Source organism: Oratosquilla oratoria, chromosome 24 (assembly GCF_046742065.1).
Source record: "Oratosquilla oratoria isolate Oo_2021 chromosome 24, ASM4674206v1, whole genome shotgun sequence".
NCBI lineage: Eukaryota > Metazoa > Arthropoda > Malacostraca > Stomatopoda > Squillidae > Oratosquilla > Oratosquilla oratoria.
This window is the reverse complement of record NC_134800.1, coordinates 4,147,745-4,160,866: the sequence shown is the minus strand read 5'-3', so window position 1 is coordinate 4,160,866 and position 13,122 is coordinate 4,147,745. Positions and strand designations below refer to the sequence as shown.

The 13,122-nt window shown below is 37.3% G+C and overlaps 1 protein-coding gene across 9 annotated transcripts in view; it reads left to right on the top strand.

The window, feature by feature from the left end:
• Nucleotides 1–13,122, top strand: part of LOC143038396 (cytokine receptor-like) — a 319,290-nt gene that overhangs the window by 168,823 nt on the left and 137,345 nt on the right. For 7 of the 9 annotated variants that reach the window (XM_076207512.1, XM_076207515.1, XM_076207514.1 and 4 more), the window contains 8 exons: nt 4,056–4,210; nt 5,851–6,034; nt 6,576–6,735; nt 7,640–7,714; nt 7,880–8,123; nt 10,345–10,538; nt 10,710–10,831; nt 12,156–12,314. In XM_076207512.1, coding sequence (XP_076063627.1) covers nt 4,056–4,210; nt 5,851–6,034; nt 6,576–6,735; nt 7,640–7,714; nt 7,880–8,123; nt 10,345–10,538; nt 10,710–10,831; nt 12,156–12,314 — 1,293 coding nt within the window. Of the gene's footprint in view, nt 1–2,040; nt 2,217–4,055; nt 4,211–5,850; nt 6,035–6,575; nt 6,736–7,639; nt 7,715–7,879; nt 8,124–10,344; nt 10,539–10,709; nt 10,832–12,155; nt 12,315–13,122 lie in introns of all 9 variants that reach the window. The other 2 variants (XM_076207513.1, XM_076207511.1) reach the window with 1 other exon arrangement.

Sequence of the window (13,122 nt, the reverse complement as noted above, 5' to 3'; positions counted from 1 at the left end):
TTGCCATCCATTTTCCAATATCCAGCCTTCTAATAAGAATTCTAGTTGTGGTTTGTTTAGATGCCGATTAGTACTGTATGTATATTTTTTTTATATTGGCCAAAGAAGGTTTTGATTACAATATATCTGTCTGTTCCCATCAGTGTTGAATGTATTTACTGAGCCTATAATAACAAGCCATAACTTTAAAATATTTAACAAGATGATTACTATTAGGAAAAAATCAAGACTTGGCAGAATCCGTGTATTGTTTGGTTTGAATTTAGTAAACAAAAGCAGAGGCTTGGGAATTTTTTATTCTTTTATATTAGAGATATACATCAGAACATAATGCAGTAATAGATCCGAAGTATTTTGCAAATGCTACTGTAAAACTTGTAATTTCATATTGACTATTCAGTTTGTAGTCAGGGACAATGCACATAAGTATTTATTTATCTATTTATTTTTTTCATTAAGCAGTAGTTACGAATTTAATTACCTTAAATGGTCATGCTCCATTGATGTTTAATTTTCAAAACAGGATATGTAAGATTTATTTCTTCATGTTGAATATAAGTTCCTTATAAGTTACATAATAATGGAATTAATACAGAAAAAGGTTTGCAATGGAAAATGTTTTCTGTACCTAATTTAATTGTGTTTGGGAGCAACTGAGAGTAAGATTTTTCATTTTCACACCTGTAGATGATGAAACCTAATGGGAACTTCTTTGGCCATATCACTGAATTTCTTCTTGTATTGAGGAATGCGTATGTCAACACCAAAAGTGAAAGGACATGTATCACTTCTGGTAGTTTTAGATTGTAGTTTTTGGATGTTTTGCTGTGTGGCGGGTGATGAGGTTGAAAATACTTCAGTGCTTGAAATGAGTACACAATGTGTTTTGTAAACCATGTTTGTGGCTTTACCTCCTTCACATGTGCTAAATGTATAGATTGTGCTGGGAGAGTGAATATGCTTGCATATCTCCAGGCTTCTTAATTACTATATTCTATTGCACTCTGAATATGCTGGCAAGCATGTACACACATGACACATATGCTTCCCTGTGTATCACACAGGTAAACTGGCTGTGTAGCACACACAATATAAAAACATAAACATATTCGAAGTTAAATTGTGATTGATGGATACAAAATGACAACACCTTATGAGCATATCTCTTTTCCTGTACATTACAATTAGGTAGATACAAACACAAACTCATGAACACAAAAAACAAACACACAATACTCACAGGATTCAAAGAAACCAACAGTCAGATTTTAATTTATAGGTAAATAGAGATGAGATACAATGGGTACATTTCTTTTCCTGTAATGTCTGTGTATGTAAATGAATCCTTGATTCTTTCATATTCAGGCCCATATTACTAGTGATTTTGTAATATAGAGGTGATACAGTTAGGCCTGCTGCTTTCAGATTATGAGCATATTTCTTAGTAGTCACAGAAACTGTTTTTATAGCTTGATGTATGAAAAAATTTACATTAAAAAGATATATATCAGTCTTACCACCAAGGATTTGAATTCAACAATGATAGGTCAGCTCTACTTTCGTAATTTATATTATTCTTTTCTGTGATAAAGAAAAGTCTACAATAATAATGTGTACGTGTATAACTGACATAAATTCTAATTAAATCAACATTTATTGTATGTTAGCTATTCTGGGAGCAGTATATTTGTGTACATCTGCATTTTCCCATGATATTGTCCTTGGATAACCATGAATTCTAGAGGTGGTGATTTGTGATTCCATTATAAAAACACTAAGAATATGGGTGTCGTAAGAGGGTACAGTAGGTGTTAATGTGAATTCTAGAGGTGGTGATTTGTGATTCCATTATAAAAACACTAAGAATATGGGTGTCGTAAGAGGGTACAATAGGTGTTAATGTGCCTTTCTTTGGCAAGTTTACATACATACATTTACATACACTCTGGTACATACATACCTGTACACACATTTGTAGTTAGGAACAAAGATTAAGTCCTTAGGGACAGAGTGTATATATTGGTCCATTGGTTCTCGCAGTCCTTGCCCAGATAACAGCAAGCACACCAACAAGAAAAAGATAAGCTGGTGCCACTGGGCTTCAAACACCATCCCGCAGTTCAACCCAAGGAAGCTGTACAATTTCACCATTAATGCCACCAATGCCCTGGGATACAGAGTGTATTATCGTAAGAACTACAACATTGAAGAAATAGGTAGGTTACTTCATATTTGTATAAAAGAGTGTGTACATCCAAAGAGAAACAATGATTTTTAATTGATGCATGTTGAGTTTAGCATAGTCATCAGTGATGTCTGGCACCATTTGTATGAAGGACTTTCTCTTCATGTTTGAAAGGCAAGGATATTGTTGTTTTGTCTAGAATTGTTCATCTTTAAAGGTTATTCTTAGAATGTTTTTGAAATATTTCTTTTTTTAGAATAATGGATTTGCTCAGGTTTTGGAATCATAGAGAGAAAGAATATAACAATAGCTCCTGTACAAGATAGTATGCAAGAGCCTTCAACCCAACTCACCCATCTCATCAACATGAGTGATAGATCTTGAGTTAGGGTAGGGAATGGAGAGAGTGATTTTGAAGTAAAGGTGGGCCTGTTTTGAGATTGCATAATGTAGCTATGTTTGTGCAACATGTACATGGTTGGGGTGGTATGGGAGATGAATGTGAGGGTAATGTGGAGGGGTTCAATAGGAGCTGGGTCAGATGGTCTAAAGCAGCTGGCTGGGGAAAGAGTTTGGGAGGGTTTTTTGAGAAGAGAAAGCTGAATGTAAATGTGGACAAAAATAAGATGAGGAGATGTACAAAAGGAAAAGGTGGCAGTGAGTTGGAGGTAAGTCTTAAAGGAGAGATGCTGGACAAAGTGAAGGCCTCCAAGTATTTAAGCTCACGTGTAGCAGGGAATTGAGGAAAGGGAGTGGAAGTGAAATATAGAGTAAGAGAAACAAGTAAACATCTACAGGGGTTTATGAAAAGTGTCATGAGGAATAGGTAGTATCAGGGTATTACCACAAAGAGAAGACTGTATGAAGAGGGGTATTTGTACCCATGACACTATACGTGACTGAGACTTGGAATTTGAGGAAAGCAGAAAGGAGGAACCAAAATGTGTTTTGAGATAAAATCTTCATTAAGTATAGTGGGGGTTATGAAGATGGATAGTGTGAGAAATGACGAGGTGAGCCAGAGAACATGGGTGTAAAGAGAGCTGGTAGATAGGATTGATTAAAGAAATGAAAGAGTGAGTGAAGAAAGATTAGGAGAATTGCAGGAGGCGGTGGTAGATGGACAGGAAACTTGACAGGACAGCTTGACAGGAAAATAAAAAAAATGAAGTGGATGGATGGGGTGAAGAGGGCCTTGTGTACAAGAAGAATGCCTGCTGAGCAGGGAAAGGAAGAGGGTAAGAGATAGGTGTGATTTGAGAGTGTTTGTGAATGAAGGAGAAAGTTATACAGATTGAATTTTTTTTCTACTTTTGTTTACTCTGTAATTTCTTGAGTGGATAAGGGGAGAGGGTCGGCTTATAATGAAGCAGTGGGGGTAAACCAGCTATGGCTGTTAGGCCCTGCTGTGGAGGTACTATGTCTAGCTGCATTGCTTGTGACCATAGCAATGAGTGGAGGGTAGGGATGACTGTTCATGCACAAGAACGGAAGATAGAAGGGACAACAAATGGATGTGGGATGGGTGAAGGGTTGGTGTATGCATTGGTTTGGCCAACCCCCTAATTAGGGGGAAAAGGCCTTTTGGCATATATGTCTGTATGTAATCATCATCATCATTATCATCATCATCATCATTGTCATTGTCATCATTTGTTGATAAAAAAAATTGTCAGTAAACTTGTCATGAGAAGAAATTATGCCAATCAGGTGTAAAATGATCTGCTCTGGGTGGTCAAAATTATTGTTTAATGTATAATTAAATGGTGAAATGATGACTAGAATATATTTTTGTTCATATGATATTTCACATACACTGTGTCTTTCCATATACTTATAGTAATATAATGGTAATTTTCACCCCAAACAGTTCTGCCAAATAGTGTAATAGAAATGGTAGTATCCGTAGATGGAACGAATTCACTCAAAGCTTCATGGAAACTGCCCCATCCTATGGATGTTTTCCCAGGAGGTGTGAGACACCAAGTAATCGTGGAGATTAATGGCACACGTGAATTAATAAAAGTAAGTGGAGATATCAGAAGGGTAGCTCCTTGTTTAAACCCACAATGTTTCCAGTGATGATGATACATTTGAGGCATCAATTTTGCTGATGCAATTTTTTTTTTTTACATTTTTACATCCCATATTGGTGGGATTGACTGCATATTTTCATGCATTCAGTGCTTCAGGGACTGTATTGGTAACCTGCAAGACTGGGATCATGTAGTATTGTTTTATGTTTGGAGACAAAGCTCCACACACAGGAATGCTGTGCCACTTTTTACTTTTATTATCCCTCATATCTGCTTGTTTTTTCAAATCTCTGTTAACATGCCTAGACCTCTTATCTTCTTTTTCATATATATATATATATATATATATATATATATATATATATATATATATATATATATATAAGAGCAAACTGGACACTGTAAGATACAAAGGTGGGACACCATGAGCATAGCTCCCCTTACTGTTAGATACAACTAGGTAAATACATATATATATGTACGCGGGAAAGTATTTGTACAACACTGAATGGGTCTCAGTGATTAGAGATACATTTTAACAACCACAGTGGACTTTAATTCTAAGCCATCAACATTGGGAGACCCAATGGAGGCCGACATGCAGAAATTGATATGTGGTACTGCCAAGGACTCAAACCAGGCAATCACATGACAAGTGCTGTAGTGACTTACCAACTACGCTATCAAGAGAGATATAAGTTGAGCGCAACTTTTCTTATATATTTGTATGCTCGAGTTACATACACATACACGAAATTTTGCGTTCAACCCATCTCCACTATGATAGTATAATTGGAAGTATACAAACGTGGGAAAGTATTTGTACAACACTGAATGGGTCCCAGTGATTAGAATTAAAGTGCATTGTGGTTGTTAAAATGTATCTCTAATCACTGGGACCCATTCAGTGTTGTACAAATACTTTCCCGCGTTCATATACTTCCAATTATACTATCATAGTAGAGATGGGTTGAACGCAAAATTTCGCATGTGTATGTATACATACATACATACATATATATATATGTATATATATATATGTGTATATATATATATATATATATATATATATATATATATATATATATATGTATATATATATATGTATATATATATATATGCCATTAAGAACATGGGTATGTGTGTTCACTAATGCAAAGTAGACCACTCATATATTACATCTTCAGTGCAAAAAGTACATAGTTGAACAGAAATACATAGTTTATATATACATGAAGAAGGAACAAGGACAGTTTACATAAGAGTAGAGGACATTTACCCCCTGGAAAGCAGTAGGTCAGGTCGCAAGGGTCAATGCGTCCCACTAATGAGGGAGGGGTGACATTAGGTCACAGTCGCAGGGTTACATTTTACCTTATTATTCTTTTGCTTATTTCTTGGCAGATAAAATTGTCAAGTTTATATAAGCCTTTATGTAAGTTTGTATTTTGATCACTGGTGGTATGGATCAAACTGCACTCTATTAAGTTTCTAACTATCATGTTCTTGGTGTGATAGATGGCATGATAACTATCACACCAATAACATAATAGTAACAAATGTGCCATATTTTGGGGTCAAAGGTTGCAATATATATTAGATAGTAACCAATTTTTTTCTTATTTGTAGAATGAGATCAAGGAAACTTCAAAATCTGACATGTCGGTAGGCAAAATATATCATATGGATTTGGATGTCCCATATGCTTATATTGATTATCGAGTGCAAATACGAATCCACACTGGTAAAGGCACCATCAGGGAGAACATGTGGTCAGAACCTGCAATCGTCATAAATAGGACGAAACCTATGGGTAAGTGATGTAATTTCTCTCGCTGAGTACAGGAATACCTCGCTATATGACCGAGTGCTATAAAGTGGGTAAAACAGATGTTGGGTGTACACAACTACCTCTCATTAATGGACGTTAATTAGCTGTGTTTGCGGTGTTTATGCTTTGTTTTTGGTGTTTTAGGTACTGTTGTTTAGTGCGTACAATCACTATGCCACCCAAAAACCACTCCAAATCAACGGATTATTCACATCAGCCGACACCGTTACCCCCCTTTTGGTCCGTTAATGAGAGGTAGTAGTGTATGTGAAAGCCCCAGGAGGCAAAAATAATTGAGGGGAGGGGGTTGACAGGGTCCATGAGCACAACCTCCCTATTTACATGTAAAACCCACCTCAATATACGAATTTTCGCATTGCGACCAGTCAGCTGGGAACACAACTCGGTTGTATAGTGAGGTATTCCTGTATTCAGTCGTCTTCTCGTGTGTTTTGGCATCATGTGGTCAGCTTCCTTTAAAAACCATAATACATTATTCTGTTTTTGTCTATTCCACTTCCAGTGCCAGAGGTGAGTCCTAACCCAAATGTTACTGGGTTTGAAGTCATGAATGACATGTCATACAGAAGCATTTACATCACCTGGCAGGAAATTGATCCTCTCCAGAAGGCTGGACCAAACTTCGAATATGCCATTGAAGTTTACAAGAGTGGAGAAGATGAGTAAGTTGATGTTGTATCAGTTGTTTTTGTTGTTGTCATTCCCTGTACTGTCAGGCCAAGCAGTCCTGTCTCCCGAAGGAAAGTGAAGAAACTGTTGTGTCTGTAGTTAAAGATGTTTATTGGGATCATATGAAGAATTGTCACCACAGACTTCAACAGGGTGACAATTCTTCAGGTGGGCTATCCAAGGGTGACAATTCTTCAGGTGGACTATCCAAGGGTGACAATTCTTCAGGTGTGCTATCCAAGGGTGACAATTCTTCAGGTGGGCTATCCAAAGGTGACAATTCTTCATGTGGGCCATCCTGAGTTTACAATTCTTTGGTTGTATAAGTTGATAACAATAAGCATAACCCTCATTCAACCTAACCTAACCTAACCTAAATAAACGTAATCTTAATTTCACTGTTGATATTCGGTGTACTGGGGAGACAATTCTTCAGGTGAGATCTCATGGGGTGACAATTCTTCATGTAGGTGTTCTGGGATGACAGTTCTTCATGTGATCTGTTTACTGTGTGTTGTTGAAGTTATGACTTTTGATTAAGCATATATGTAAAGACAGTTATAGCAGTGCACATATATGATCACACCATACATGGGGAGGAGGGCATCTGGCTAGACATCAGTGGTTTTCTTCAGTACTCTAACATCATGATCAACTGCCTAGTGTAGGCCTTATGGTTTCATGCAGTCTCCTTCATTTTTATGTTCTTATGTAACTGACTGTGGGCTAACCAACAAGAAGTTATGATGTAAAAAGAGATTGAAGAGTGGGATTGGTTGGGCTGGAGGAAGGATAAGAGAAGTGCAGCTCCTGCGTTAAAGACATAAGACAGTCATGGTTGTGTTGTATATTAAAATTGTTAAAAATATATATATATTTTTTTCTATATCTTTTCAGACCCCTTAATGTCTCACCAGTAGTACTCACCAGTTCATATGCAAAGTTCACGAAGATGGATTTCTTTGAGTATAGGTAAATATTGAAGAATTATTAATGGACTTTCAAGTGGAATATTTGTTAACACATATTCTTCCAGTTAAGCTGCTACTAGATAATGTTGAAATTTATTATCAGTGCATGAAATTTTAATGAATTTTTTTTCACTTTTCTATATGATATTTTCTCTTTTCTTTGTAGGTTTGACATTTATGCAACCAATTCTGAAGGTCGGGGCAAAGAGAAAACATCCATCATTGTCCCAGAAAAGTCAAAACTCTTACACGGTATGAGCTTCTTTACTGCAATTGTTTATGAAGACAGCTTTGGTAAGAAGATCTATGAATTGTCCTGGAAACCTCCAAAGCCAAAGAAGAACCAGGAAAAAATCTCATCATACAAACTGTATTGGTGCAGGAAGACTCCATATGAGAGTCGCTGTGAGGTATGCTATATGTACATCTTCGTGAAGCATGGCAGGAGATTTTCTTTCAAGCATATGGTGTTGAAAATGACAGCAAAATCATTAGAAATTAATTTCTTTTGTAAGCTTTCTAGCTTTCGGAAAGTAGATTTCTGTGGAAAAGAGAGGGGAAGAAGCAAATTTCCAATTGACATTATGAACTTATATTAACACAAATATATATGTTGTACATAAAATAAATGAAAACAAACAAAACAAAACACATTAGTAAAAGCCCATACTTATACTGACCAATGGCATACTTCTCTTCATTCCAACTGAAGATGCAGGACAATCTGCGAAACGTCTTGGGCTTTTTCTACTGTGTGTTGTTTTGTTTGTTTTCATTTATTTTATGTACAACATATATATTTGTGTTAATATAAGTTCATAATGTTAATTGGAAATTTGCCTCTTCCCCTCTCTTTTCCACAGAAATCTACTTTCTGAAAGCTAGAAAGCATACAAAAGAAATTAATTTCTAATGATTTTGCTGTCGTTTTCAACAGAAAACATATATATACCAAAGGCTTTTTCCCCCTTATAAAGGAGGTAGCCAAAAAAAACAAAGGCATAGAAACCACTCCCACCAATTCCATCCCTTACATACTCCACTCCCCTCTACCCTCTTCCTTCCCTCTTATCTTGGCACCTCGTGGATGACAGGTCATCCCTGCATCTTGTCCACTGCCCTGAGTCAGGAGCAGTGCCACAAGACACAGCATATCCACAGCAAGGCCGCTTCATTAAACTTCCTTCTTTCACACACCTTCCCAAACTCTGTCACTATCTTCCTCAATTCTCTGATCCTGCCACAAGCGCAGTGTTGTCAGCAAACAACAACTGGCTTATCTCCCACTTTTCTCCATGTTCTTTAACCATCTCCAATTCCTGACCCACTACCCTTACATTTACCTCGCACACCACCCTATCCATGTATAAATTGAACAACCAGGGTGACATAACACATCCCTGATGAAGTCCCACCTTTACCTCAAACCACTCACTCTCTCCATTTCTAATCCTAACACAAGCTTTACTACTAAAAGCCCTTTCATTCATCTAAAGAGGGTGACTGAGTGAAAGTACACTTACATCAGGCAAAAAACAACTCGACGAACCTCCCTATATCATCATTCCTCTTTCTCCATCTATCCTCCACTCTCAACTTACCATCTACCAAAAAAATTATCTGATAGTCCCCCACTCCCCTTAGAACATGTACATCCTTAACTCTTCCTACTCTACTCCTGGTTACCACTATATAGTCCATTAATGCTTTATCTACCACCCTTCCATCCACCACTCACTTCCATGTGTACTTATGCTTGACTTTCTTCCTAAACACTGTATTTGCTATCACCAACTCTCTTTCTCCACCATCAACTCTCCACTATGATTTTTTCCTGGAACTCCACACTTCCCAACCACTCCATCTATTGGTTCATTTCCTACCCTAGCATTAAGGTCTCCCAATACCATTACATTGACATTTCTCCCTAATCCCTCTATGCACTCATTTAAAGCCATCCTAAAAGTCTCCCTTTCTTCTACGCTATTCCCACTACCAGGCCCATATGCACTTACAAAAACCCACATCTCCCTTCCCAGTATCACCTTCATCCACATTAACCTTGAAGAAACCTCCTTCCACTCCACTACATGCCAATCTCTTCACTTACTAGTATAGCCACCCCTTTTCTCCCTCATCCTCTCTTCACTCCTAAGAACCTCCCAACTACACTCCCAAACCCACACTCGCCCCTCCCTCTCAACTTAGTTTCACTCAGTGCCAACATATCCATCTTTCTTCTCACAAACAATCTCTTCCCTTTTACTCTCATCTGTACCACGTCCATATGTGTATATATATATATATATATATATATATATATATATATATGTGTATATATATATATATATATATATATATATATATATATATATGTATACATACATATACCAAGGAACTGTACAGAATTTGAGTCTAGATATGTTAAAAAATTAAAGAACAGGAGATGGGAGCCAACAGGTGTTGCTCTTTGCCTGTATACCACAGTTAGGTAAATACAATTAGGCAATTATGTAAATATCTTAGAATTACTGTACTTTTAAGAACAGATGTTATTGTTGTTTATAAATTGTTTATATCCTCAATTTTTTCTTTGTTCATAATGACACAAGCCTAATTCTAACTTTGCAGAACAACTTGCATTCTGAAACTATCTTAGACACCACCCTGATGGAATACAATTTGACTGGTCTTGAATATGAAGATTATATGTTTGGCATAGCTGCATACAGTCCCACATCATCGACTGGCATTAAATGGGCTGCATGTGTTGTGAAGTACAATGAAGCCCGGCCTGCTATGCAGAATGTGGCTATATTGGAAATGTAAGGAGAGCTAGATTTTTTGAGTTGTTATTGAAGAAATGCAGAAATACCAGAAGTAATTCTTAATGAATGCACAGTATATGGTAATGATAACTAATGGAAGAAACTTTGAAGTGAAATTTGATGTATGGTTTTGTTTTTATGACTTCTTTGTATTTTCTTTGTCAACAGTAAATCTCGGTCAGTCGAGCTGGGATGGGAACTGCAGTGCATTGATCGTGCAGGTGTGGTCGTTGGCTTCAATATATCATACTGTGAGGGAACTAAATCAGATTTCGGAGAATGTCGTGATGGTAAGTGAGTTTTTAGGGAAATAGATGGACTTACACATGCACAAACTGGATGCAGAGAGATACAAAAGCGGGTCACTACGAGCATAGCTCTTGTCCTGTAAAACACAACTAGGTAAATACAGCTAGGTAAATATACACATATATGGAGAGAAATGAGAAATACAGAAAAGGAAGATTGATGTACAACAAAACGGACTTTGGGAAATTTAAGAAATTCTTTCAAAATGCAAATTGGGAAAAATTCTACTTTGAAGAGACAAAATTGAAAGAGAAATGAATGATCTTGATGGAAATCTGTAATGAATGAGTGAATAAATGCATACCAAGACAGAAACAAGAAGTGTACATTAAATGCTGGTTCAACAGAAGGTGCAGTGAGGTGAAAGATAGAAGAGATAAAGCTTGGAAAAGATGGAGAAAAGATAAAAAAAAAAAAAAAAAAAAAAAAAAAAACAGAAAAATGGCAAATATATATCAACCATAGAAATAAATATGTAAAAATGCGCAGAGAGGAAAAAAGAAACAAATTGGATGAAACAATAGTGTGTACAAACACCATACAAGAATTTAAGAACAAACTAGATGTTGCGAGATACAAAGACGGGTCACCACAAGCATAGCTCCCCTTCCCGTATAGTATTACTAGGTAAATACACACAGCTTTCCACACAGAGTGGTGGATGTCTGGAACAAATTAGACAAAACAATAGTGTGTGCAAAAACCATACATGAATTTAAGAGCAAACTAGATACTGCGAGATACAAAGATGGGACACCATGAGTATAGCTCCCCTTCCCGTAAGATACAACTAGGTAAATACACACACACCATACATGAATTTGAGCCTAGGTATGTTAGAAAATTAGAGAATAGGAGACAGAACCCAATGAACATTGCTCCTTTCCTGTATACGGTAATAACTCTTATTAACGGACTAAAAGGGGGGTAACGGTGTCCGTCGATGTGAATAATCCGTTGATTTGGAATGGTTTTTGGGTGGCATAGTGATTGCACAGCACTAAACAACAGCACCAAAAACACAGCGAAAACACCACAAACGCAGCTAATTAACGTCCGTTAATGAGAGGTAGTACTGTACTACAATTAGGTCAATGCACACAACACACATTGCAACATATCTGTAAAAGGAAAGAAAGCTAATTCACAATTGGTCGTGAACAAGAATTTTCTGGAATATTGTATTTAAAAAAAAAAGATAGTATATACCAGGTATGTTGTTACTTTCCTAAGTCAAAATAACATCTAGTGCCATGAAATTTAATGTATTGATGTGAGAAGATTATGGTTTGTTAAATTTTTCAGGTTCAGTCATGCATCACCAGGTAATGGATGAAAGTGCCGAGGCTTACGAGATTCAGGGTTTGCATCCAAACACGTCCTACTTGTTTTCCGTGGCAGTGCTTAGTCGTACTGTCCAAAGTGGGTGGAGTAGACCCAAGGTCGCAGCAACCAAGGAAGACAGTAAGTTCTTGTTGTTTGTGGGCTTTTATGTATCAGGGCAGTGGAAAAGGTGCAGGGATGACCCGTCATCCAGGAGGTGCTAAGATAAGAGGGAGGGTGGAGGGGTGTGGAGTGTATTCAGGGATGGAATGGGTGGGAATGATTTTATGCCTTTTCCTTGGTATATGTATGTATTTATTTGGTTGTTTATTTCGAACCTCGCTGGCTGAGCAGGTTAGGGTGTTGTTACTTGTGGCAAAGGGCAAAGGGATGGCGGTTCGAATCCTGCCACCGGCAAAGTTGAACCAAGGGCATGGTTCATTAAATTCCATGCTGCAAAGTCCTCTGTGAGGGGCACTGTCCTAGCCTTCCAATAGGCGGGAGTTTGTGACATTAAACCATATCATTATCATCATCAGTTTCTCCAGAGTACTGTTTTTCTTCTTTTCTGCATGAGGGGACAGAGAGGGGGGGGGGTCGCCGAATTTATGAAGTGGCCTTGCTGTGGATGTGCTGTGTCTTGCGACACTGCTTCTGACCCAGGGCAGTGGACAGGATGCAGGGATGACCCGTCATCCAGGAGGTGCCAAGATAAGAGGGAGGGAGGAGGGTGGAGGGGAGTGGTATGTAGGGAATGGAATAGATGGGAGTTGTTTCTATGTCTTTTTCTTTTTGGCTATCCCCTGTGTAAGGGGGAAAAAGCCTTTGGTATATGTATGAATATGTACTGTTTTTCTAAGATATTTTCTCTCTTATGTGTTTTATATATATATATATATATATATATTATATATATATATATATATATACATATATATATATATATATA